This window comes from Anas platyrhynchos, chromosome 22 (assembly GCF_047663525.1).
Source record: "Anas platyrhynchos isolate ZD024472 breed Pekin duck chromosome 22, IASCAAS_PekinDuck_T2T, whole genome shotgun sequence".
Lineage (NCBI taxonomy): Eukaryota > Metazoa > Chordata > Aves > Anseriformes > Anatidae > Anas > Anas platyrhynchos.
In genome coordinates, this window is record NC_092608.1 from 1599503 (window position 1) to 1625496 (window position 25994).

Below are 25994 nucleotides of genomic sequence, written 5' to 3' on the forward strand. Positions count from 1 at the left end.
AAAGGAAAAGCGTGAATCAGGGGCTGTCAAAGTTTAAGCATGAATTGCGCTCGCGGAGTTGTCTGAGGCCTTCCTTTCGGTATTATTAGAATAAAGCCATCTTTAATTAAACCTTTAAGTGCTTTATAAGGCAGGAGGCTTTATGTGCCGTCTGCTGCTCTTAATGGCTGTTTGATGGCCGCTGCGCCCTGAATTTGGCACCGTGCGCTGCGCGTGGCGTGCTCTTGGTGTTGGTGCCAGTGGGCACCCCCTGGGGCATGGATGGGGTCGTGGGGTGGCGTGGGGCTGCGTGGGCATCCAGAGCACCAGCAGTGGCACTGAGCTGGCGGCTGCCCCCAGCACCCCCTCCCTGCACGCTGCTGGGAGCGCAGCGTGGATAAATGATGGCGCGGAGACGGGCGCCTCCCTGCAGGGAGGTGACCCTGCCTTCAAACAGAGGGGACGGGAGAGGGGGCGCTGGATGCGATGAGATAGCGCGTGCGAAAGGCTTCAAAGGAATTAATTAAAGATAAAATGCGTTTAAAAGAAAACCCTGGGCGGCCGGGGGGGAGCTGCTGCTTTGATCCGCCTGCAAAGGTGTCAGGAGCTGCCGCAGGCTCGGCCCTGCGGGGGCAGCGATGGAGGGGCTGGGGTGGGGGGCGTTTGCTGAGCGAGCACCCGCAGGTGGTGTGCCCGTGTCCCCTGGTCCTGGCCCTGCCCCACCGGGTCACTGGGAGACAGAGCCAGCACGGGCTGGGATGTGCTGGGGGGGGCTGCATCCCTGCCCCTCTCCTGGCCTTGCATTTGGGGATGGGGACTCTGGCAAGGATGGGCTTCTCCTCCCTTCCCGTCCTGAGGACTGGATGGGAAACCCATCAATTCCGCAGGATTATCAAGCTTTCAACTGAAATTTCTTCTCTAAACCTAAAATAGCTTCTGCTGAGCTGGAGGCAAGGGGCGTTTTGTTGGGCAGCCCGACCACCACTCCTGCAGGAGGACTCATCGGGGCTGGTGCCCAGCGGCGGGGCTGGGCAGTGCCATGGAAAGAGAAAAATCAGGAAAATCCATCTCTTCCCCTGTTACCGCAGAGGAACGGTTGATGTGTGTCCCCCCCAGCAGCGTGAGCAGGGCCACCGTGTCCCCACCAGCCTGGGGTCTGTGTCTCCTTGCTGGCACAGCCGGGGGCCCACGGTGCCGCACCAAGGGGCACCGGCGAGGCACAAGAGACGGGGCTGGTGCTTGTCCTGCAAGGTTTCCTAAGGAGGCTTCTTAAGGCCGGGCATCAGCTGCACAACAGCTCGGTTTTCCTTAAGGGTGGAGGACCTGAAAAAAAAAGCTGAGCCTTCTCTGACGAGGGAGAAGGGGCTGCTGTTTTCCCCGGGATTAGCAGATGTTGGGCGTGCTCGTGTGCCTTCCCCCACGTGTGGCTAAATGAGCCAGAAACGCTCCTCTCCTGCTCTCAGAAATATTTATTGCTTGGTGATACTGGCTGTAACACCTGAGCAGATAAGTCCCCGTGTCTTTAGCGTAAGCCTCCAGGATCTTCTTTCTTGGCACGAGCATTTCCGAGCAGCAGCAGGATGTTCTGCTCCTTTCCACGGTCCCACTCAAAACGCCAGGAGGTCTCCAGGAGCCGTAGCTTTTGGTTGCTGAAGAGCCGCGCTTTAGCTCGGGGATTATTGGTGCTCCCTCGGCAGGGTTTCGGAGCTGATGGGGGTGGTTTCGCAGCCCTGGCCCCGGGGGCTCCCCAGCAGGGCTGGGGGCGCAGCGCAGCATCCCCGGGACAGCCCCGGCTCTGCTCTGCTCTGCGAGGGGCTGAGGTGTCAGCAGGAGCCGAGCCAAGGACATTTCCCAGCACACCGGGTCAGCCCTCTCGTTTATCGGAGATTATTTTTCTTAAAAGCTATTAAGCAGCACCGTGGGTAGAATTATGGCAAAATCACGCTGATCCCCACTGGGAAAAGGCTATTTGTGGCTGCCATTGCTACGGAACGGTCACGCCACTCTCCCCGTTGAATTTTTCTATCCAAAGGCATTTTTCCAGGCTAGATGAGACTTCTGGGGATCAGGAGCAGCACGCGTCTTGGGAGCATTAATGCTGCAGCCCTATTACTTCCGTCACTGAGGTGAGAAGGACAAAGCCAGCAGCTCGGCGGGGCTGATCTGGGGCGCATCTCCGCGTGGCGCACCGCGGCGTGTGCTTTCAGGGGGCTGGGGGAGCCGTCATGCCTCTAAAACCAAGCCAGTTCTCCCCAAACTCTCCGTGAAGGTCACGAGGGCTGGATAGCGGAGCCATAAAGTTTCTCAGAAGTGGAATAAGGGATCGGGCGCTAACCTGGGCTGTTGTGGAGCCCTGGGGACTTGGAGGGCAGGGATGCTGGGGGTGCGCGTGGAGGTGTCCCTGGGCACTTGCTGGGCGGTTTTGCCTGGCCCACTGCTATCCCCAGGGGTCTGGTGCCCAAACCTTGGCCACCCTGGAGCGGGGACCACGTTTCTGCTGCCTCCCTTCTGCTGTGGCGTGGCTGCAGGCTCCGGCTTCTGGCCGGACTCAGCCTGCTAGGACTCAGGCGAGGAACCAGGCCAAGCACCATCGATAGTTTCCAGGCCAACGGCGAGAAATCCTCTGCTCTCTCGGTTATTTAAGGCAGCGGGTTCCGGGCTGCCGGTCAGGCTGGAGGATGCAGCGTGACCGGCTGCCTGATGTGCTTCTGCTCCAAGCTGAATGCGGGCAGAGCAGCAGCAGGGCGACGACACGGGCTTTGTGGCTTCTGCATGGGTTTTGATGCTTTCACGGTAACTCGCTGTGGAAATGACTTAGGAGGTTATTTTGGCTGGGGAATAATTCCCGCAGGCACCGGCTCCGTCTGCATTTTCATCGTTTCCCTCTTTTTAAGTTCTTCAGCTGCTCTCCTGAGCCGGTTCCTTTTTGCTGCCTGTTTCTGATGGCCTCTCCCTGACCGGAGGTGATGCTCTGATTGATGAACGAGAGGCAGCAGGGCCTGACCTCGTGTGTCTAATTGCGGGCTGCAATCAAGCTCTTCCCTCCCCAGCTCACCTCGTGCCATTCACGCCGTGCCCTGCGCCCACCTCCGGCAGCCCCTCGGTGCCCCCCGCTCCTCCTGTGCTCCCCCTGTGCCAGCAGAGCCTGGGGGCTCCTCAGGGCTCCTGCCCCCAGCCAGCATCTCACCAGGAGTCACCCACGAGCTGCTGGGGGAGAGCAGGGGCTCAGGGTCGTAATTAGGGTTAGGGTGGGGGAGAAGGAGCAAGCGGCGGAGCTCGGGGAGGCAATCAGCGGGCGTGCGTGCAGGAAGGCACTTAGGTGCTTAATTGCAGCTCTCCTGGCTGAGATGGAGCAGGTATTCGGAGCAGCTGTTGTTTTTCTGCCGCCAACGGTAACTCAAGATTATACGCTGCAAAACAAAATGAAGCTGTTTCCTCTTTTTTTAATTTCATGCAGCTTAGAGGCCTTGATGAGGGTCTTCAAAGAGCCGCGGCTCGTAGCTGTTTTTATTGGGAAAATGAAAAATATGGTCTCCCTAACCAGTGTTGTTGAAATAAAGGCCTTGGGGGATAGAGGTTCTCTTTGTTTTTAATTAAGAGCTTATATCTCCTGTTCGCTGCCATTGCACACTCCTGCAGTAGCGACACATTAGTCTCAAATGGATTTTCTCGTGGAATTAATTCTGTTGATGCAGAGCTGTCCAGGAGCTGTTTCAAAAGGTGGACAGAAAGGCCAAAATCCAGCACTTTCATCTTGGTAGCAAATATATGGTCTTTAACATACAAAAAAAAAGAAGTGTCCTAGCAACACTTTAGCAGCAAAAAGTGTCCAAGCATTTGCTTGCTTTGAGAAGATTGGATTTTTTTCCCCTTGATTTTGGGAACTCAAAATCCCATTTTCCAGTTTGATGCATGCCTCCTGTCCGTGCGTCTGAACAGGCGAGTCCCTCGGCTGCTGCCCGTGTGGGTGCTGGAGGTGGGTTTCCATAAATTTGTGTGTCCTGTTCTCCAAAACAAGGAACCTAACACCGAGATCTCTCCTAAAGGGATTTCTCTGGTGCCAGATTTGAGCAGCTGGGGCTGGGGCAGCTCCGTGGTGGGGCAGGGGGCTGGGCTGGGACCTGGAAATGCCAGCCTGGTGCTTCGGGGGGGAGCAGTCCCAGGTGAGAGCAGTGCTCAGCAGGACGGTGTGCGAATGGAAAATCCCAGCCATATTTCAGCATTTCCAAGGGTTCAAAGAGCGCCTTTGAAGAGCTTTCCCTCCTGGCATGCGACACATTAAATTCTGCTGCACTAGCAGAAGCACGGGGGTTTGGACACACTTTCAATTCCATTAAATACTTCTCCTGTAATTACCCTCGAGTTAAATGGTCACTGCGTCAAATTTACTAGTAAAAGCCTTGTAACAGTGAAGTGCTTGCAGTCCCCGTGCCGGGAGGAGGTCCCTGCTCCGTGCAGCTGCAGCTGGCTGCACCCGAGCGGCGGCGCCGTGCCGGGACCCAGCAATAACCTGGCTGCTGCTCCGGGTCTCAGCGTGGCATTAAATGACCACCTGCTTCCGTAATGAGGTGGTGGCAGCCCTGTGTGGTTTAAAATGTTTTCAGCCTTATTGTTGCCAGGAAAAAGGGACTTCAGCGGGGCCGAGCTGGGTGCCGGCAGCCCCTGCCCAAAGCTCACCTCCGTGCGCTGGGACCCCGCGGTCACCAGATGCTCCGTGAATGTGCCAAAAGTTTACACTCCCCTAGGAAAAACCTCCTTGCGGGGGGAGCAGCAGTGGGGGAGCAGCGGGTTTGCCTGGCTTTCCTCAGGAAAATTTGTTTTTTTTCTCTCATTTTTTATTGGTTGTAAAGTAACGGAAAAACCCTTAAAAAATGGGAGGATTTTTAGTAAGAATTAAAAAAAAAAAAATCTGAGCAAATCAGCATGCAAATGTATTTTGTGTTGAAACAAAGTGTGGAAGTGTGATGGTGAAGGAGGAGACAGTTTTCCATTGAGAAGAAGCAGCCTCAGCAGGCTCTGGACGTGGGACACACGTCCTTGTGCACACGGGTGCTGGCCCTGGGACATGCCCAGCCCTGGGCAGAGCTCTCCAACCCCAAAGCCCCTCTTGGGGATGTCCCTGGGCATTTCTTGGCGCTCAGAGGAAGGCAGCGGAGCAGTGCATGAGGAGCAAAGGGTGGCACATGCAGCAGCGTCCTGCCGTCCCCCGCTGCTGCTGGGGTTTTGCCCGCAGAGATGCGAAGTGACGGGTTTGGCTGAGGGACCCAGGAGTGAAGGTGCCTGTGTGAAGAAGTCAGGCTGATTTTCCTCCAAAAGACAAAGCAGAGCAAGGGGAGAGCGAGGCAGCTCCTGGCTCCTGGCTGTGCAAATCCTCGCTGATGTGGGGAAGGATTCTGCCTTGCTGCTGCTTCCCGTGGGATCAGCAGCAGCAGCCAGAGCCACGCCGCAGGGGGAGCAAATAAATAAAATAAAATAAATAAAGGGGGAGCGTTGCTGCTGCCAGCTCGGTCCCACCGCTGCCCCGGCAGCTCGGGGCTTTGGGGGCCCAGTCCTTGAGCTGAGTTATGCACTCAGGGCTGAGCACATCACAGGCTGCCTGTGCTGAAGGCGGAAGGGTAATTTTGCTTTATGAGCTATCGATTTTATTCTCCAGGTCCCTTTCCTCCAGACGGGTCGGGTTCCTACGGCGGTGTTTAAAATAATGCTCTGCTCTTCGTCGCCTTCTCTCTCTGTCATCTTGCCGCACTCCCTCAGGTGCTGTCCCTTTCGGGATGTTCCCGCATCCCAGAACACCCCATCCGTTAACACCTTATCTTGCAGATTGGATAGTCTTGATCGATTTTGCTTTGTGCGGTTCTATATATTTCCTTGAAGGCCCGGAGGAAAGGATTTGATATATTTGCTAAGTAAGAACAGAGACAAATTAGTCCTTATTCTAGTGGGTATCGCTGTAGGGCTTCCCAAGAAATCATCTCAGTTACCTGTCAGGTCCCGTCCCCACAGCTCTGCTGTGGTTAACGCTCTTGGGAAAAACATTTCCCATCCCCTTGAAATCCTCCTAGACTTGGGTGCAGAATTAATATGCAATGCAAAGGAACCATACTAGTACATATGGCAACTTATGTATGTGCCGGAGTCTAAAATTATCCAGCTCTTCTTAAAATCCATGTGTCCTGCTCAGAAGAGATGCCATCCTTCCCAGAGCTCTGCCACCTGCAATCTGTTCTGCCTGCGTGTTTCGGGTTATGTAAGCGGAGCTTTAATTGCATCGTGGGCTCTCCCGCGCCCCTGCCGCCTCTTCCTCGGCTCCCATCTCTGCGAAGGTCTGCTTCCCGAAGCTGCTTGTTTGCAAAGGAATCGGGCACTGGGCTGGCTTGACTTTATTTTTAGAGCCTTTCCTTTTATCTTTCCCGGCGGTGTCCCACTGGGAGCTGCTCCAAGACCGCTGCGAGCGGTGCGGCTGGCGGTTGCGCCGCCACTGCCGGGCTCGCCGCTGCTCCTGACCTCGGCACGCGCGGGGCACTGGCACGGCACAGCACAGGGCAGGCTGGCTGCGGGAGGCACGGCTGCCCCGTGCCCCTCGGGACACCTCTCATGTCCGGGGAGCAGCGGGATGCTCAGCCGGGATGCTCTGGCCACATGGTGGGTGCGCGCCCTCGGCTCCGCGCGCCCCTCGCTTTTGTTTCGGCAGCTGCCGCTGCCAAGTGTTCTCCAGAGGAACCTTGTCACAGTTTGTTTGAACCAATTGAAGTGTAATTGGGAGTAAATGAAGGAAATGGGTCATTTGCAAAATAGGTGCTTGAGTTGAGGGAGAAAAATAACCCTGACTCATCCCTCCTGCTCCGGCTCCGCCAGGACGCTGGCAGGCAGCCACCCGCTGCGTCCCCGGGGAGGGAGCGCGGTGCAGCTCGCGGGGCAGGGGGCAGAGGAAGACCCCAAAGGACGTGTTTTTCCCAATATTCTGCCTCTCCCTGCATTTTGATGAGCCACTGCTGGGGGTTCTGCCTGCTCGGGGGAGTGAATCAGCTAGGATTTCTGCTTGTTGCTCAGGCTCCTCTCCCAAACTCCCCCACGTCGCATCCTCTGGCAAAGCAGAGTGAGCACCAGAAGATGCTGCGTGCGTCTCCTTCCAGAAACACTTCTGGTTTATTTGGAGGGATTTTGATTGTTTTGTTCTTGCTTTTACTGTTCTTTACACCAGCAGCTCTTAGCTCGTGACTAAAATCCTGGCATCTGGTGTTGCTGCCACTGACAAGACAGAGGCAAGGAGGAGAGCCAACCCCTGAGGAGTGCCAAAGGTGCCCCCCAAACCCTGGTGCCACAGCTGTGAGGGAAATGACACGGGCACAAGAAGCCCAGGGCATCGCTGTGCTGGTGAACCCCTCTGTCTGAAGGACCCTTCTGTCCCCCTTCAGGCCTGTCCCCCAGTCAGGGGCATGGGTGATTCTGTCCATCGCTTTGATGATTTTGTCCACTTTGTATTGAGCATCATCAGACGATGGCAGCCAGAACAGGTTAAGGTGCAGGAGCCACCACGTTACGTCTGTCTGCAGGACCTGACCTCATTGCCAACTGCAACAACACAGCTATCGCAAGGAAAAAGCCACGGATTGATTTATAATGTGCCGATCCACCCTCCTCTGGACTTTTTTCCACTTATAATTTCATTGCTGTGTCAGGGGAGCACGAAGGAGTGCCCAGTGCATTGGAATAACTGCACCCGACCACGGGACCAGTGCATCCCTGGCATCCTGAACCCCTGGGGACAAAGCCCCCCTATGCTTGCCAAAGGGGAACGACTGTGGGGCAGCAGTGGATAGGTTTCCTGTCAAAGACACGAGCAGCATTCAGAGGAAATCTGGGGTTGCCTTGAAGCACTTTGCTTTCAGAGCAAGGAGCTCTGGCTGGGCCATCCCCAGGGCTCTCCGGGGAGGTGAGCGCTCTGCCTGCCCCTGCAGCTTCAGTTTGCTTCTGGCACTGCAAGAAGCAGGAACCTCGCCGCGAGCCATCGCTGGCACCGGCTGCTTGGTGAATCAGGCTGGCCAAAGGTGACCTTGGCTTTATTGTATTAAACTGTCAAGGCTCGCGTCTCCGCGTGTTTGATTTGCGCTAGGGATGCGTCCTGGCAGGGAGAGCCTGCAGCTCCCTGAAAAGGTGTCGCTCCTGGCTGCTGTGTCTGTGCTGTGGGCTGGAGGGGGTCCCCTGGCTCCAGGCTTTGGGGAATTAGCAGTTCTGCAGTGTTGTGTGGGCTGAGGAGGCTTTGGGTACCTGCGTGCCCCTGGGAGGTGGCAGCTCTGCCCTGGGAGCCGGGCTGGACTCGAGCAGCTTCTCTGCATTGACAGGTCTTAAAGGTAGGGATGTGAAAGCCCTGGTGAGCAGGGGGAAGGCAAGATAACAAATCCGAAGGGAGCCCAAACTGTTATTCTCTGCGAGAAGGCAGCAGAGCAGCACCCAGATGTGGTGCATACGGCTGCTGGAGCTGGAGATGCAGCACTGAGCTGGCTCCGGAGAGCTGCTGGCCACTGTGCCACCACCTCCCGGCACGATGTTGGTGGGGCTGGGCACGTCAAGGTGGCTCTGTGGGCTCTCTCTGGCTTCGCCTGCAGGCAGCTAGCTGGGGTTTGTCATGCTCTTGCATGGGAAGAAGCAATTTCCTTGCCACGCACACCCACACGAGCCAGGAACACTACGTATGTATTGTACGGATACATATCTTTATCTATATATAGACATAAATATATAAAACTGCTCATTTTCCTGTCATGCTAACATTTATTTATTTATTAAAAACATCATCCATCAGGAGCTGCAACATCTGTTTGTGAAAAATAGCACATCCTTGGGCTGCAGCCAGGAAAATCATTTCATTACGAAATTGTGACTGTAAAGCAGCACCAAATCACAAACATACTGTACATTGAGATGCTTTTGTTTCCAAACTGCTCATTAGGAATGATACACGAGCCAAAATTATACCCTGTGTAAGGTGAATTAGGAGAAAATGAGCCCATCCGACCTTCTTAAGTGAGCCGCAGTTAGTGCTGTAATTATTATCTCTGGTTAATCCTGCACCCACTGCAAGGCTGCGCGCAAGTTTCCCGTTCCATCCCAGAGGGTATGCGTCTTTACATTTCTTCCGTTCTTCGTGCCTAATTCATGCTGACAAGGAACATACTTGAGAGGATAGAAAAGGAGAAGCCCGGTTTAAAGATTATTTTATGTAATGCAGGAGGGAGAATTGCAGGAGCTGCGCTGCCCGCGGGCTGCTCACCAGCCCCGTGCCGGGGAAGGGCTTTGGGAGGATGAGGGCAGGGGATGTGATGGGGCACCCTGGGGCTCGTGGGAGCATCTCGGAGGTGTGCACACAGTGGGAGCTTTCATTTTCCTCCTGCTGGAGCTGGGGGGGCTGAGCTGGGCACATCTCACGAGGCTGTGGGTTCTGCTCGGTGTTACCCTGCAGCCCCTTGGGTTCCCATCTTCGCTCTCTCTGATGTTTCTTTTTTTTTTTTTCTTTGCAGGTCTGGCAGTCCATCAGATAATCACTATTACAGTGTCCCTCATCATGGTCATAGCTGCTCTGATAACAACTCTTGTCTTAAAAAACTGGTAAGGCCTCTTGGGGGTGAGCCCTGATGGGGTGGTGCTGCTGGATGGGGTGGTCAGGGGTGAGGGCTGCAACCTTGGGAGCCTTCCCTGCTGGGAGCACACAGCAGCCGAGATGGGCTGTGAAAGGCGTCCCAGGATAAAGTGGTTTTTACACGGAAACTGCCCCAAAGGTCCCCAGCCACCCCCTGCCCACTCCCTGCGCCCGGGTGGCTTTGGGTGAACACCCCACCTCTTTCTCCAAGTCTGTGGTCTGATGTGAGCGGGTGGTGAGGATCAAGGGGCCTGAATTCACACAGGGACATTTGTGTGTCACTGCTCGGTGACTGACTAGTGCCAGATCCCTGCAGTGATGTCATCTGGTGACGTCAAAACCCTGCCTTCTATGGCAGCAGGTGGCGAGAGCTGCCCTGCTCCTCAGTGCACCCGCATGGCTCCGCAGGCTGCGCTTCTGTTCTCCAGCCTCTCCTGCGGCTCCAGGGCTGAAATGCTTCATCCCAGCACCTTGGATGGTGCCAGATCTAAGTGTGCCCATCCCCTGGAGTGTTCGTGTGCTCCTCTAGCTTAATTTGCTCTCATTTATTCCCTTAACATGGCTGCGCGTCTGGTAAAATAGGTTAGCTTTTCGCTTCGGGCACTCGTGACTTTACCTATTTTCCCAGAGAAACTGGCCTACTTTGAGGTCAGTGTTGCTGGGTGTAATGCTGCTGCTGCACCTCTGGGACCACGAGGAGAGCCGCAGCGTGGTGCTGCTGGCCCGGGCAGCCCTGGGGTCTCTGCCCCTGGGTTTCTCCCACCGCCACCCCCAGCCCCGCTGTGGTGTGCCCCCCACTGCCCACGGGAGCCTGGTGCTCCCTGCGGGCACCACAGAAATCAGCCCCTGAGCCTGGAAGTAAGTTAGAAAAACGGGTTGATTAAAAGCCTGTTTTTGCTTACTGGGAGGCAAAGCTTTTTGAAGTGCCGTGGAGCAAAAAGGGCTGGCACAGGTGCTGCCAGGCAGACCCAAGGAGGTCGTTGTGTGCCCAGGCACCGTGGCTTGGCCGGCCACAGCTCAGCGGGACAGCTCGAGCAGCCAAACGCTGAAGCAAAAAAGGAGAGGGGGAGAAGGGTGATTGGTGTGGGTGACGAGCAGAATTTGTTTGCAGTGAGTGAATTGGGCACCTGCTGGGGAATGCATGCAGGCAAGCTCAGCCCGCAGTCGGCTGTGGCACCGGCAGAAAACCGGCACCCCACGAGCTCAGCTCTGGCATTTCCCGGCACGAGCCTGGTTCCCTCGTGCAGCTCGGGCTCCTTGTGTGTGAGAGGCAGAGCAGCGAGGGCTGGGGAGCAGCACGCGGTGAGCTGGCAGGGCTGACCCAGATCAGTCACCAGCACCAAGTGGGACGCCGGCTGCGCCTCCCGCGGGGTGCTGCGGGCCCCCCTTGGGCAGGGCGGGTGGGTGCCGGCTGCATGCAGGGTGTGCGCTTTGGGTGCTGCTGCTCCTGCTGCAAATGTGCCAGGAACCCCTCGTGTGTGAGCGGTTCCACCCGCTCTCCCCCGGGCTTTTGGCCCCCGCTAGCCATTTGGCCACCAGCCGTGCCCAGGGTGCTCACCCAGCCCTGCTGGGGAAGAATAGCTCTGGGTGTCAGACACATTTCTGGAGTTATTTATGCCAATAATTAAAGCCTTTTGATGCCTCCCAAATAGAAGGGGTTTAACTTAATTGTTCTCATCTGCTTTTTTTTTTTTTTTTTTCATTTTAAAATAAGGCTTTCATTTCCCGCAGATACAAACGTGTGACTCGCTAAGTAATTCTTCGGGTAGTTAAAAGCTTATATTTAAAATTTAAATTTGATCGTTAAAAAAATAAATAAATAAATAAAGCGGAATGACTGCTTGATTGCGGCTGATCTTTCCAAAGTGCCTGCATTGTAATCTAATATCGAATGATGTATAATTAATGGCCGATAAGGCGAGTTCTCCTTCCAAGCGTCAGCGCCGTGTTTTGTGTCGTGTTTTTTCTCTTCCTCTCCTCGCCGCCCCAGCTGCGCGCAGAGCGGGACCACGCGGCGCAACAGCCACCAACGCAAAATCAATCAGCAGGAGGAGAGCTGCCAGAACCTGACCGACTTCACCCCCGCCCGCGTGCCCAGCAGCCTGGACATATTCACAGCCTACAACGAAACGCTGCAGTGCTCCCACGAGTGTGTCAGGACGCCGGTGCCCGTCTACACGGAGGAGGCATTGCACTCACCCGGAGATTACAAAGCGACGTACAATGGAAACAGGTGAGGGGATGCCCGACGTGTTCCCGTGCACCTCTGGCACTGGGGTCCCCGTGCCCGGGTGGGGAAGGCTGCCCCGGTCCTGCTCAGCTCTCCTGCTGTGCCCCATCCTTGCGGTGTCAGCTGCCCTTACCCTGAGCACCTCTCATCCAGCCCCGGCAGCATTTCCACCGCACGCTTCTCAGCTCCCTGCCTCCGCCTCCGGCAAGTAAATGTTCCTCAGATCCATCTCGCGGAATTTGTGCTGTCCTCTAAGTGGCACCTAAAGAGCCGCTCGGCTGTGAATGAGCGGTGTGATTAATGAAGGAGCAGGCGGCGAGAACCGAGTGAACCATTTGTCTGGCACGAAATAATGATACGTTAACAAGGGGGCATAATGGGAGCTGACAGCAAGGTGCGAGACCGGCGAGCCGTGGCTCTGCGTGCCCCTCGCTGCAGGAGGGGGGACCGGGGGGACCCTTCCCTGGGGCTGGGCTCGTTCCACTACAGCAGTGCTTTTGGCTGCTCCGTGCAGTGCCCTCATCTCTGCTGGCAAAGCTGGAGGGAGCCGTGGGAGGCTTGTGAGGAGGAGATGAGCAACTTGATGAGGTGCTCGGGTCCTGCGTGCGCTGCGGCTGGGCTGCTGCCCGCAGCCGGGGTCCAGCTGCATGAGGGACACAAGCCTGGAAGGCAGCAACTTACCAGGCACCCTTCTAACCATCGTCTGCGTGCGTATTGTCTCCTCTGATGCTGGAAGGCAGAGAACGTGCCTGATTTTCAAACCATTTCATTGAGCCTGTGTGTGTGTGAATGGATGGTGGGGGGCACGGTGCTCTGCTTCCCCACCTGTCTGGGGAGGGTTCGTTGCTTGTCTGCCTCAAGGCAATGCTTTCTGCGTGGTTTTATTGGCCTGGGCACGCTCCCTGCAGCCCCATGGAGGTGATGCACAGCCCTGCAAGTGGCACAGGCATCACGGCCACCTGGGGAAATGGGGCTGCCCCCAGAGGGACATGGCCTGGCTGCGCTACAAGGTGCTTGTTCAGAGGGGGAAACATGACTTTGCAGGACACCCTTTTCTGCTTCTTTCTCTGCTTTGCACCACCCTGGTTTCCAAGGCCAATAAGCCCCCCCCGAAAGCATTGCTCCAGAGGTTTGTTCTTGCTCTGAAAAGCTGATTTGTGCAGCAGGCCTCTGTGGCTTGCTCGTGTTATGCACCGGCACGCGCAAGCCCATTTTTCTGCTCGCTGCAGACCCTCGTCTTCTGATCGGCATCTTATTCCTGTGGCCTTTGTGTCTGAGAAATGGTTTGAAATCTCCTGCTGACTGGCCGAAGCCTGTTTTACTTCCCGGGGCAGGGCAGACGCCGTGTGGCTGTTTCCTGGTAGGTACCACCCCGAGCAGCCCCCGCGCGGTGCCTTCGGTAGAAGTCGCTCTCAAAAATCAGAAGATTTTTTTTTTCTTTTGTGTTGTTTGCTTTGTGTGTTGTTTTTTTTTAGTTAGCTTGGGCTGTTTTCACCTCCTTGTTCTGGTGAAGGTGGCACTTCACCGTGTGCCATGGGATGAGGTCGGGGGCAGCCGTGCCAGCTCGAGCCACGCGCTCGGGTACATTAAGTGGTCTGTCCCAAGTCCCTGCTGTAATGAACCACAGATTCCGTGGAAATGAAATTTCCAGTCTTCCCTGGCTGGACCTTATTCAGAATAGCCTGTTTAACATTACACTCGGCTACTGAACACAGAGATAATTAGATTAGAATGAAAAGGAATAAAAAGTTAATGGTCTCTGCTGTGCTCGTGGCTGTGTCTGGGCAGCCCAGGTGAGGCGCGCACCTGGCTGGGTAGGAGGCAGGGGTTGGGAACAGAGGGAGCCTTCCTGGGGGGAGCCCAGAGAGCTTTTCCTCTTCAGTTAGGACAGGCTCTTACTCCCCATCGATCAGTGTTCTATCATTATTTCTCTGGTTTTGTGTGGCCACTGTCTGGAGGAGATGAAGTGCAAAGGTTCCTGGCCAGAGAGCTTGTGCTGGTGAGCAAGGATCGGCTGCAGGACACTTTGGGGACAGTTTCTGCACTGTCTTCAACAGCACGTGCAGGCACACGCTTAAAAAACAAACAGCAGTAGCCTACTATGCCTTTACACCCTAAGCTTTGTAGATTGTGAAGTCTGTCCCTTGCTTTATAAAAAGCAAAACGAAACCCAACCCAATCACACTTAAACGTCAGCAGCAGCTCAGGTGCCTGAAGGAGAGCGACTCGCCCACTGTAGGAAACGGGCAATCCCCACCACTGGTTTTCAAGGTCCTGTGTAATTCTGTGCCAAAGAACGAGTCCTCAATCATTTCAATAGATTTCTTTAAATAGTCTAAAGCCAGCCCATTATTAAATCCTTGAAATTCTCATTGACCTGTTTTCATGGAATCCATGAAACACGTATTGACGCGCTCTGGAAAAATCTATCCAAATTTTACCTGGATCATTAGCTCTGTAATAGTGCTCCAATCACTTATAAAGTTCTGTTTGGTTTCAGTAATAATTAACAAAATGAGATTAGTCCAAAAACCCTTCTCTGTGTGTGCACAGGTGTGCATGCACCAGGACAGCTCCATGTCCCAGCGTGTGCCTGTACCTCCTGCCCAGGACGTGTCGTAGACCAAAATTTCTTTTTCCCAAGTCACTGTGCAAGGTAAAACCTGAGAGCAGATGGCGTAGCTGATGGTGGTGAGGAAGCTCGGCGTGTAGGTTGTCCCCTGTCGTGGTCTCGCTGTGCTGACACCAGGCAGGCACTGCCACGGGCAGGGAGAGCTGGGGACGCCTTAACAGCTCTCGTTCCTGGAGCAGAGGGTGCTGGAAAAGGTGCTTGGCAGGCTCTCAGCTGCTTCAGGCTGCATCTCCTCTGGAGGTGGGAACGTTTTCCTGGCTGGCTTACAAAGCAAGCCAGCAAAGCTGCCTGCAGGTGACTGACAGACACACCTCAGCAGAGGTGGAAGGCTGCAGGTTGGTCCCAGCTTTGTTTCCCACCCATTCCTTGCCGTGTTTGCAGGGGAAGGATGGCCACGAGGCAGCCCCTGAGCAGGGCACCGTGCAGTCCATGGGGTTTAGAAGCCACACCAGCCTTGGTGCTGGAAACGTCTTCCCTTGGAAAGGCTCGGAGTACTTTACAAGTATTAATTGATGGCACTTCACAGCTCTTAGCTCTCTAATAAGCAAATTAGTACTACCAAACGTGTAGACTCAGAGCTCGAGGCACAAGACAGATTACGTGGCCAGGGAAAAGGATGGCAGGATGGCAGGAGCTGAGAGAACATGCGGAAATTTTAAATAGATGAGCACTGGGAGGCTGGTTTGAGTTTAACAGGGACTTTACAGGTACACACCTCTTGGTCTCTGCAGGGTCAGGGGTGGCACCGTGCAATGGGCTCCAGTTCGGAGCAGGTAGCACGGGGATTTTGTAAGGAAACCCGGTGACACTCATCTGGTTACATCGCAAGCAGATGTTGATTTTATTTCCTGAGGTCAAGTTCATCCCCTGCCAGTATGAGATGTTCTCAGGGCTTACGTGACACCGGAGTGGTCCCTGCCACGGCGGTGGCCCTCTGAAGAGCAGAGTTCCCAGCACACTGAACAGCTGCTGGAGTTTTCCAGCAGATTTCATCTGCCTGCCATCAACCCCCTCCGGAGCACTCTCGTAGATGAGTGTCACACCTATGCAGAAGGCAGCACGCCGACTGTTCCTGCACTTAAAGCAGGGGGCTTTGCCCGTTCCCAGCAGCCTGGCAAACAGATGCTGCAGTGGCGTGGCCCAAGGCTGTTTTCTGAGAACAGCGAAGTGGTCAGTTAAAGCATTTGTGCCAGCCCAATACCGTCCCTGCAGCCCTCGGGGCTGTGGACAGCCTGGGGTGGCTCCTGGCACTTGGGATCCAGGGCAAAGGTTTTGCAGACCCAAAGGAAAAAGGTGGCAGAGGCTGCTGAGGAGCTCAGCACTGGCCTTCGCCTGGGGGAACAGCTCAAGCCCCCTCCAGCCGTGGGGTCTGGGGACACACAAAGGCTTGGGGCTTCGGCCAGGAGCCGCAGCAGCGGAGCTGCTTTGGTTGGATTTTGCTCTGGCCTGGGCTTTCTCAAATCAAGTTTGGTATTTCGCATTATTCTTGTCCTTAATCCCACTCTCTTTGACTGAAAAACCCCATGGAATGAGATTATACGAAAATCTGTAAGGTTGATCAAGCGCTGACCTACTTTGCACAAAGAGGCTATTTGGAATACAATATAAATTTTACATCCTGCAATGCATGCATTAAATAGTATTCATCCAGCACCACGTACATGTTCAGCATCAGTATTAGAGAAGTGGTCCTGTGAGATTTTGAAATGTTACCGGTATTATAACATTGATCTGACCCTAGCTTTTTCAGAAAACAGTCCAAATTTACAGTATTGTATGGTAATTCTGAGCTTTGAACATGGCAAGCAGCTGCTGCGATGGCCCCATTCTGCCTAACAACAGCAAATGGTTTGTATTAACATTAACAGATAATGAGTCATCATAAAAAATCCAGGCTTGTCTTCTGAGAAATAACACCATTCCCAGCACAGCCCTGGTACAAGAGATTAAGGATTCTGTAAAATCTGCCTAGCTAATTAGTTCAGTGTTTGCATCGAGAGGGTGTACGCTGGGCATTTTGCTTAAAAATAGCGTTGAAGAAAAACCCTGGAACAGAAAATATATTGCATTTCTGGATGCCTATCGCCAGCTAGTCAGAGGTTGGGGTGCTGGTGAGGACCTGTATGTTGGGGGCACGCTGTGGGCAGCGTTTCCAGCGTGGGGCTGCAGGTAGAGCTCGCACGGAGCCATCACGTCGTGCTCAGCTGTAACACAACGCAGTGATGTACCTGGAGCCACATCCACATAAAGCAAATGGCCACACTAATGATGGGGAGTAATTGTCCTCGCATAAAGGTTTAAAGATTACGTAGGGAGAGATCTGTCAGAAGATGGCAAATAAATAGCTTAAGAGGAACTTCAATAGGCTTTCTGGTTTTGATGCTTAACCAATTCTCTATTGATTTCTTTAGGGCATTTAACTTTAGAAAATCTTGTTAGTGCTCATCATCGCCTTCTCATCTGCCAGAGCACTCGATGCTCTTAGCCCGAGTATGAAAAGCTCCAGAATTTGAGAATTATCAGCAATAAATTACGCTTTGGAAAACGCACTGGGGAGATAAAAGTGTGCAGTAAGGCACACCTAAGCCTCTTAGTCACTCCCACTGTTCACCAGCAGCTTCCTCCGTGCCCCCTGCGTGTAGGAAGCTGCATCCTAATTTGCAGGCTGCCCTTGGAAATGATGAGAGGAGGGCAGTGCCGAGCTGGGGCTGCCCCAGGGTGGCAGGAGGAGCAGGCTGGTCCCAAAGGATTGTCAGGAACTGGGGGGGATTTGGGGGGCCAGGGACTGTCACCTGCCAGGGGACACCCAGCCATCGCGTGAGGGTGGATGCTGCCGGGTGTGGGGGGGTTGTGCTTGATAGCAGTGGTTTGGGTACAGGTAAAAATGGGTAAAAAAGCGTAAAAGAATTGATGCAAGTTGGGATGCATTTCCCTGTTCTGACTCACTCTTTATTTTTCTTTTCATCCTTAACAGGATTCCATTGGTGAACCTGTAAAAAAAAAAAAAATTAAAAAATAATGGGTTACCTGTACCTACCATTTCTGTTTACCAGTAGGAGACTCAAAGAGCAGCGTTCTATGGGCCAAATATATTTTTATAAAAATGAACACGCCTATAGGTAACTGCATTTTTCAAAGAGCGCATTTTTTTGGAGAAGAGTAAAAAATGTGCGAGCGAAGAATCCCGTGAAGGAAGAGGAAACCGAGAAAAACTGAAAGGAGCAGGACTGAGCATCTGGAGCTTGGGATACGGACTACGATTCTGAACCTGTGCCAATAATACCATTATGTGCCATGTACTGATGCAAAAGACTTCGCGAGAAGCAGAAGCTAAGTCAGTAACACAGAAATGCTACAGAGGACAGGGGTGGGGCGTCTCTTCTGATGGGGTCGTTAATTCTGGTCCATATACATACATACATATGATATATACACAGAGGAAATATATATACACACACAAACACTTTTTGTACTGTAGCAATTTTTGAAGATCTTAAATACTCATTTTTAAAGAAAATGTCATGGGCTAAAAGTCTGATTTCTTTAACACGCATACTATGACCTAGTTAAACCGATGTTTTCTACTTTGGCAGCTTGCCTTTCCAACCTATCCGTGTATATATAGATAGACATATACATATATATATGTGTGTGTGTATGTATAAACATATATATGTATGTATACATATATATAGAGTTTTTCCTTTTTGTTTCGGGAACACATTTCCAGCAGCGGGCGGGTGATGGGCCGTGGTGGCGGTGGGGGCCGGGGCTGGCTGCGAGCACTGGGGGCAGCTCGTGCTGCGTGTCCCCCCCCCTGGGGACCACCCGAGGGGCTCGGCTGTCCCGTGCCGTCGTGCTGTGCTCCGTCTAATCTGCCACCTCTGCTGGCACACGTCCCCAGGAGACGGATTTCAGGGGTCAGAGGGGTCATTTGTCTCCTGGAGAATGACTTCTGAATTGAAGGTGACATAAAGCTGTGCCCCGTTGTTGGGGGGGAGATGGGAGGGAGGCCGGTGAGGCTGGGGAGCCCGGCCCCTGCTCGCGGGGTCCGCAGGGGCAGGAGGTCACTGAGAGCACCCGAAAGGAATTGCACATCTTGTGCAGGGGGCAAAAGCGAGCATCCCCAGTGAGGTTCCCAGGGGAAGACGATGCAAGGGCGACGTTCTGCCAGGGGAGTTGGGTTTTGGGGCTCAGATTCAGGCTGCTGCGCTAGAAACCCGTTCCTGCTGGGGTGCGCACACCGTGCACCAGCCCTGCTGCTTGGGTCTGTCCGTGCGGGTGCAGCCCTCTGCTTGGCGGCCCTGAGATGGTTTCCCCTTGTGCTGCTTCGGAGTTACGTGAGTGGAAAGGACAGAAGAGTTCAGACCAAAGTCCTCCGGTTCTTTTTGTAAACCACCCTTCCTAAATATTAACGGTTTTTTAGAATTATCCAGATAACGCATCCCTCCTCATCCGCTAATTACCCAGCTCCATTTCCTTATTGTAAGTGTGCAGTTCAAAAAAAAAAAAAAAAAAAAGGAAGTAGGAACTTCTGGTATTGCGCATAGCCACACGTGCAGTCTCTTGTTTCTGTATCGTTTTCTGTCCTTTTCTGATGGGGTTATACAGTCCGGATTGTTTTCCCCTCGTTTTTGGAAGCTGTCCCGGGAAGAAGTCTTCCTTGCCAGACATGTGGGTTTGAAGCAAACATCTCTGAAGGTGCTGGCAGTGTTCCCTGTGGCTTTGATGAACCTGGAGGAGCATCCTGCGCCCGCCCTGCCTCGACTTCTGGTGGCTGTGTGGGGCAGGAGCAGCCAGACACCAGGCGTGGGGTTTTCATCCTGCCTGTATGGACCTGGTGCTGTGCCCAAGCCCGTTCCTTCTGCGGCAGTGGTGGGCAAGGTGGGCACGGGTGGCCACGGAGACCCCAGCCCCACTGGGGGACCCCAGCACCACGGAGTGGGGCAGCCCCTCGGGGGGCAGCGAGGTTTCGGCATCATTCCTTCCCCACAGCCTGCATTGGGGCTTTCGTGTTTTACTGCTGTAAACGGTGCAGCCTGTGCAAATTCTCCCTGCTACCACAGTGCTTGAATTTCCCTTCTTTGTCTCACTTCTCCGGCATCAGCCCACTCCAGCTCTGCGGTTGCGTGTTGTGCTTTCCCCATTGATCTTCCTATTTCTTTGTACCTGCTGGCTGCACCGCGTAGTTCTTGTGGGTATTCCAGTGTAATCTTGGTAGCGATTTGACACCATAAAATCTATCTCGGCTCCCTTGTTCCCGGCCGTTCTGAAGCAGCGGGATGTGTTTCTGCATTTGGAGAAGCCGCCGGCTGAAGCAGCTCGGCCAGGCGGAGCCGCGGGGTGGCAGGGACGGGGAGCGGGGCCCCCCCTGAGCTGGTCCCCACCATGGGGGAGCCCCGGGGCGGGGGGGGACGCGTGTGTCTGTGTGTCTGTGCGCGTGTCTGTGTGTCAGGGAGAGAGAGAAGGCAAATAACTCCAACCTCAGATGGCTCGGGCAGGTTTCCGACAGCAGGACTTGCGTGAGCTTTCCGCACAGTTGCAGAAGGACACGTTCTGGCCACCCAGAGACTGCTCGGCGGTGAACCAGGAGACAAAAGTAGATGCACAATCTTCCCTTATTTATAAGGACCAACAGCACTTGCACTTTATCAGAGAAATCCTCACATCCCTATGCATGCCAAGCACACCAATAAAAGGAACAACTGCCAGTAAGGAAGGAAGGAAGGAAGGAAGGAAAGAAGGAAGGACCAGAGCTGCAGATGTGGAGATTTACAAGGCAGGACTCTAGCATCCCGATGTTTTTTTTGTAGTAACTAGAAATGAACCGTGCTTATTTCATCCCCTGCTATTGATGAAAGCCAAAAAAAAAATCCAATCCCGAAATGAAAACACCAAGCTGTATTTCCGTGGAATGGACCTGTTTGAGCAGATCTTTTAGACGAGGGAAAAAGCAGGCATGGGACCTGCAGGCACGCTCACCCATTAGCTTTGCCACCTTGCGGCCACCTCGTCTCGCCTCGAGGTCTTTTGGCTGTTGCAGCACCAGGTTGTGGCGCCGAGCGGACTCCTTTCAGCACAAAACGCTTCGTCCTGAGCTGGTGGTAACTGCTCCAGGTTTCATTGACTTGCGCCGGCCCAAAGCTTACTCAGCAATAACGGGGGAGGATTTGCAGATGCTCGTGCCGCCGGGTACGTGGGGTTTGCTGGAACTGCTCACCAGAGCAGCAGGGGCTGGCTCCTGTGCTAGGACGAGAAGGATTCGTGCGCATTTGGAGAATGAGGCCTTGAGAAAGGATTTTTCTGTTGTCATTCGGCAGCTGAGCCAGTTTTCCAGCCAAGCTGCATTGCATCGGCAGCAGGAGATGTTCCACCCTCCAGTGCGGCGCCGTGCTCTGCATCCTCTGTGCCGGGGTTCTCTGAGTGCTGGGGTCGGCGCCACTCCCCTACGATGTCCCCGGGGTCCCGGGGTGGTGGCACCCGCTGCAGCACCGTGCTGGGCGCGTTGTGCTTCGCCCTCGTGGGTCGGATCGCGCTCGGTGCAGGCATTTGCTGGCCCAAGGTCTGGCAGCTTGGAAAAAGAGTTTGGGTACTTGCTCTGCCATAAGCTTCCAGCTAGCTTCTTTTCTTTTCGGTTCGTTTTATGGGTTTCTTAGTCCCTTAGCAGTTATCGAGAAACCTATCACAGCTGCCGAAAGGCTGCAAAACCCCCCAGCCGTGCCGTGGTGTACTTGTGGTTTGCTGTGGCTCTGCCTCGTCTGGGGGAATGGGAAAAAGCCCCCTCCCCGCGTGCCCTCCAAAGGGCCAGGAACGCCTGCTGGCCTCTGCATGGGGCAGGGAGCCCCTGGCTGAGCCCCCCCCCGTGCCCTGGCAGCAGGCAGGCTGCGGGGACACCGCTGGTCCCATCAATTTGGAAGTGGGGACACCCCCGGCAGGCGTTGGGGGGCATCAGGCCAGGGGTGAGGGTTGCAGCGAGCAGGAGAGGGGAGAACAAGCCCTGGTTGGCGCACGGCCCCGGGTAGCTGCCCATCTCTCCGGACCTGATCGTTTACCTTCATTCTGTCTTCCCAGCTAGAGAAATGGGCAACCTATCACGGATTGAATCGGAAAGCCATTCGGAAGAAGCGCTCCTGCAGGGTTCTCGCGACTCGAATTTGTTTCCAGCGTAGGCAGAAATGTAGAGCAGTGACAGCAGAAACAGGCTTAACAATGAATAAGAGCGTTGCAAAGGCGGATTTCAGGTTACCTCTTCTCCGTTGGCAGCTTGGTACAAAGGACGGTAATTCAGCTAAAATGGTAGTTAAATAGTAGATATTCTACACATATTATATATTTTGTAAAAAAAATAAAATAGAAGAAAAATATATATATAATAACTCAGCCCACCCATTTCAGGATGAATGTGGTTGGAATTTTCGTTCAACCAGCTATAAAATCTGTAAGTGATTTTTCAAAACCAGCAAGAAATCCCTCACCATTTCAGACGTCCGTGGGTCCGGTTCGGTCTCCAGATCTCATAACGCTTGTCACGCATTTTTAAGGATTATTCTCAGCATTTGTAGGTACATTTTTAACAGTGTCATGAGTGGAGATAATATTTACTTTGAGAAAAAGTATACGTTGCACAAAAAATGTACACTAAGGGCACAGATTCCTGACCCAGATTCTTCTATTTTAGGTTCGGAGGGGTTTATTTTTTTGTTTGATAGGACATGTACAGCGAAGTTTACAGTTTATTTTTATTTTGCCAAAAAAAAAAAAAAAGAAAAAACATTTTCTAACATGAGACAGCTTTTACTTTGTAACCGGTTTTACATCACCGAGTACTTCTTTCTTTTTTTTCTGGGAAAATTCTGCGAGGCGAGACACCGGCACGCACCCGTGTGCGGCGGCACGGCCCCGGGGACCCGTCCTGGCGCACACGGCCATGGCACGGCCGCTGCCTGGACAAACGCTGAGCCTGGGAAGCCTCCCGTGGTCCGGGCAGCCCGAGCCGACCCTCGTGGCACTGCTCCTTCGTTCGTGAGCCCGGGCAGGGCGCGGGGTTGGGGCACCGGCTGGCTGCGGTTCCACACGGGTGAACTATTTTACTCCGGAGTGTTTTTTTAATTTGTCTCTGTACTTCGAAGCTGTGTATTTGGAAGCACTGTAAATGCGACCCTATACCGATTTCCCTGTGTATATTTAGTACTCTGATGTTGCTATTAAAGCTGATATGAGAACAGCGCGGCGGGCTCGTGACTCGGTTCCTCCACGATCCCTGCGCCCTGGGGGGAACGGGGGCTTTTGGGGTCCGGGGCTCCCCCCATGGACAGCACAGACGGGGCTGGCAGTGGGGCTGCATCCTGCACAGGCACCGCTTCGTGCTGGTGTGCCCCTGCCTCATACCTGCTGTTCCCCACCCTGCTGCACAAGTGGCCTTTTTGGGGAGGCTGACAGCAGATTGCCCACCCCAGATCCATCCCCACGCTGTCGGTACGGCCGTGCCCAATGTTCTGGTGAGGCACCAGGAGCACCTCAGGGTCCCCAGCAGCTCAGCACCGGCCTGAGACCCCCTAGCAGAGGCGGCGCCACGCAGGGTCCTTGGGTTCACGGGGACACGCGTGTCCTGCAGAAGTGACCCTGCCGGGGGGAGCCGCTGGCACCCGTTGGACACTGGAGGTCCACAGAGCAGCTCTGGGAAAGGGATAAAGTGCTGGAAAGAGGGAAGCCATTTAACTTTAATAGGACAGTTAGTGAGTTAATTAAACATCACTAATGATGTTTTAAATAAACAGCTATGCAATAAGGTAAGCAGGCATTATGGAATAGCTTAACCTAGATACATGTTTTACATAAAGATGGATTTTTGCCGCCAGCAGATGCGTATTAAAGCGATATTTATTGTATGCAAATCCCGGCTGATAGGGACGGCGATAATTCACACTCGGGCTGTCGAGCTTGCAGGCTGGGCCAGCCCCGCGGCCGCGCAGCTGCGCTCTGATGGCACGACACAGACAGACAGACAGACAGACGGACAGGAGCCTGGCGGGACAGACGGCAGCGGGACGCGGTGCGCCTGCAGACGGGGAGCTGCACGGAGGGGCTCTTCGGGGCTCGCAGGCACCGGGACAGCTTTGGTGGCCCTGCTGCGCTCCTGCTGGCATCGCCCCTGCTCCCCAGGCGCCGAGGGACAGGAGGACGGCACCTTCCAGCGCCATCTGACCTAGAAAGGGGCAGGAGCCTCGGATCAGCCTGGGTCTTTGGAGCGGGGATAAAGCGAGGAGGCAGAGGGACGGCTCGGCACAGCTGAGTGCTGGCTGCAGTTCCAGGCGGTGGCAAAGCCCTTCCCGCAGTGCTGCGGAGCTTCCTGGCTTTTGCGTCAAACCAGCAGCCTAATGGCATGCGGCAGCGAGGGCCAGGGATGCTTCTGTCCCCAGCCTGTCGAAATTCTTCCCAAAAGCTCTCTTCTATGGGAAAATATATAGGAAAATAGGGAGGGACAAAGCGAGATGCTCTTCATTTGAGGGCCAAATTGCCATCTTAAATCACCGTGACGATGTGTACAAGCTAACGGAATGCGAATGGCCCTGATGCTGCATAGATCAGGCAGAGCGCTCGGTTCGTTTCCAGATACAAGTGGGATTTCAGGGAATGAAATACAGTGTCGGGATCTTGCTCCTTTCCCTGCCATTCATCACAGCCGGAAAAGTACTCACCAGCTTGAATTGTTGCAAAAGCCTCGCTGCTGTGAGAGAGAACAAAGGAGAAATATTGTGCTGAGCTGTGCAGCCGGGGAGCTGGGAGCTGCTGGAGCCCAAGGAGGAGCTGAAAGGCTGGAGCAGCCGCTGCCACACGTCCATGTGTCGCTCGCACAGGCTGCAGCCTCCGATGGCCATGGGCAGCCCATACGGTCACAGGAACGAGCGGTCGGCACGGCGCTGGGCTGTTATTGGGGACTTTTTATGCTTTGTGCTCACACCCCATGAAGGAGCAGTGCTGGGGGGCTCAGCTTGCTGCATGGCACCCATCCTGCTGCCGTGCTGAGCTCCGGGGCTGGGGCCCGCCGGGTGCTGCCCCCTCCGGAGCGGCGCCCACCACCGCGGGCTGACTCAGCCTGGCAGCAGGGTGAGACTGCAGAATGAGACCGAAAACAAAACACGAGCGCGCTGATGTCGCAGCGCACAGTTCTGTTAAAAAGTAGGACTAAGCATTATCCGAGTTTAATTATTATAATTATACCGGGGCGAAGTAATTACTGGAGATATTTTAAGCATCAATCAACATGCTATTTTGAAAAATGGATCCCTGATTTATCCAGGGCTAGGTAGTAACCATCAACATGCAACAATGCTGCCTTCAGAACGAGGAGCCGACCGAGCAACTCTTCCAAATCTGGTTGCAGTTTCCTAGTAGCAAAGAGAGGTTTATTTATTTATTTATTTATTTGTTTATTTATTTCGGCAGCAGGGAGGATAGGGAGAAAGGGGGGAAAGTGGAGAGGGCTCCTCTGTCCCCGTGCCCTGCAAGACGTGCGGCAGAGCCGGGCTGCTGGCTCCAAGCTGGGCTGCCAGAGGAGCATCAGCCTGGGGAAGAGGAGCTGTGAGCGGCGGCGGTGACCCCACTGCGGTGCGCTCGCGGTGGCTCTGAGGGAGATTGGCTGGGGCTGGGTGATTTAGCAAGGCTGAAATCATTTAAGCTTGTTATTGTGGTTTCTATGGCTCTCTGGCTGGATGTAACAAATTGTCTGCATCATTTTCCAGATGGATCATTCTTAAATCATCCAGGACAGGCTTCAGGGCTCAGCACTGAAGCAGTAGAAGGCACTTCAGTTCAATAAATGCTGGAAATGTGCTATATTGAGTGCTATTTCTTATTAAAAGTTTAAGTACATCATGCGAGCTGATGGCTCTCACAGCCAAGATCTCCATGTTTCACACCGCTTTTAAGTGCCATTAGCTCCCTGTGGGCACGGCATCGCTGGGGATCAGGGACACTGCCTGGAGCAGAGGGGATGGGGAGAGGGGTGGGATGTGCATGGGTGTCCCTGGGTGTCCCTGGGTGTCCATGGGCAAGCAACAGCTACAGCATGGGCTGGCGAGCCCACACAAGGCTTAGCCAAAATCCATCCCCAGCCCTTTTAGGGGACAAGGGGCTCGTGTGCATGGTGCCTTGGTCTCTGTGGCTCTGGGTCTTGCATTCGGAGACATCCGGGCATGCCCAAAACATAACGAGCGTGGGGAGAGTGTTTTATTACTGCGAGGCAATTTGTGGTAATAAGCGGTTTGGAGCAGCAAAGCCTCTCAGCAGAGAGCTGAATTATGGCAGAAATGCATGGAAAAGGAAGAGCCCGAAGGCGTAGCAGTGGTGAAGGGCACAGAAGGCGCCAGCAGCCACGGACTTTGGGACGGGAAGGTCGATGAGGGGTCCCTCCAAAAACCCAGCTGCTCACCCAGAGGGAAATGGGGAGGGGAGAAGGGGAGGTGGGAAGGGGGAGGAGGAGCAGGCTGCAGCTCTTGTCGGAAGGCAGGGCTCGT

The 25994-nt window shown here is 54.2% G+C and overlaps 1 protein-coding gene across 1 annotated transcript in view; it reads left to right on the forward strand.

The window, feature by feature from the left end:
- AJAP1 (adherens junctions associated protein 1) overlaps positions 1-25310 on the forward strand; it is a 48288-nt gene extending 22978 nt beyond the window's left edge. Inside the window, exons 3-6 of the mRNA XM_027443408.3 lie at positions 9498-9585; positions 11607-11849; positions 13076-13206; positions 17453-25310. Of these exons, the coding sequence (XP_027299209.3) occupies positions 9498-9585; positions 11607-11849; positions 13076-13148 (404 nt within the window). The 3' untranslated portion in view covers positions 13149-13206; positions 17453-25310. The remainder of the gene's footprint in view (positions 1-9497; positions 9586-11606; positions 11850-13075; positions 13207-17452) is intronic.
- Positions 25311-25994: the final 684 nt, after the last annotated feature.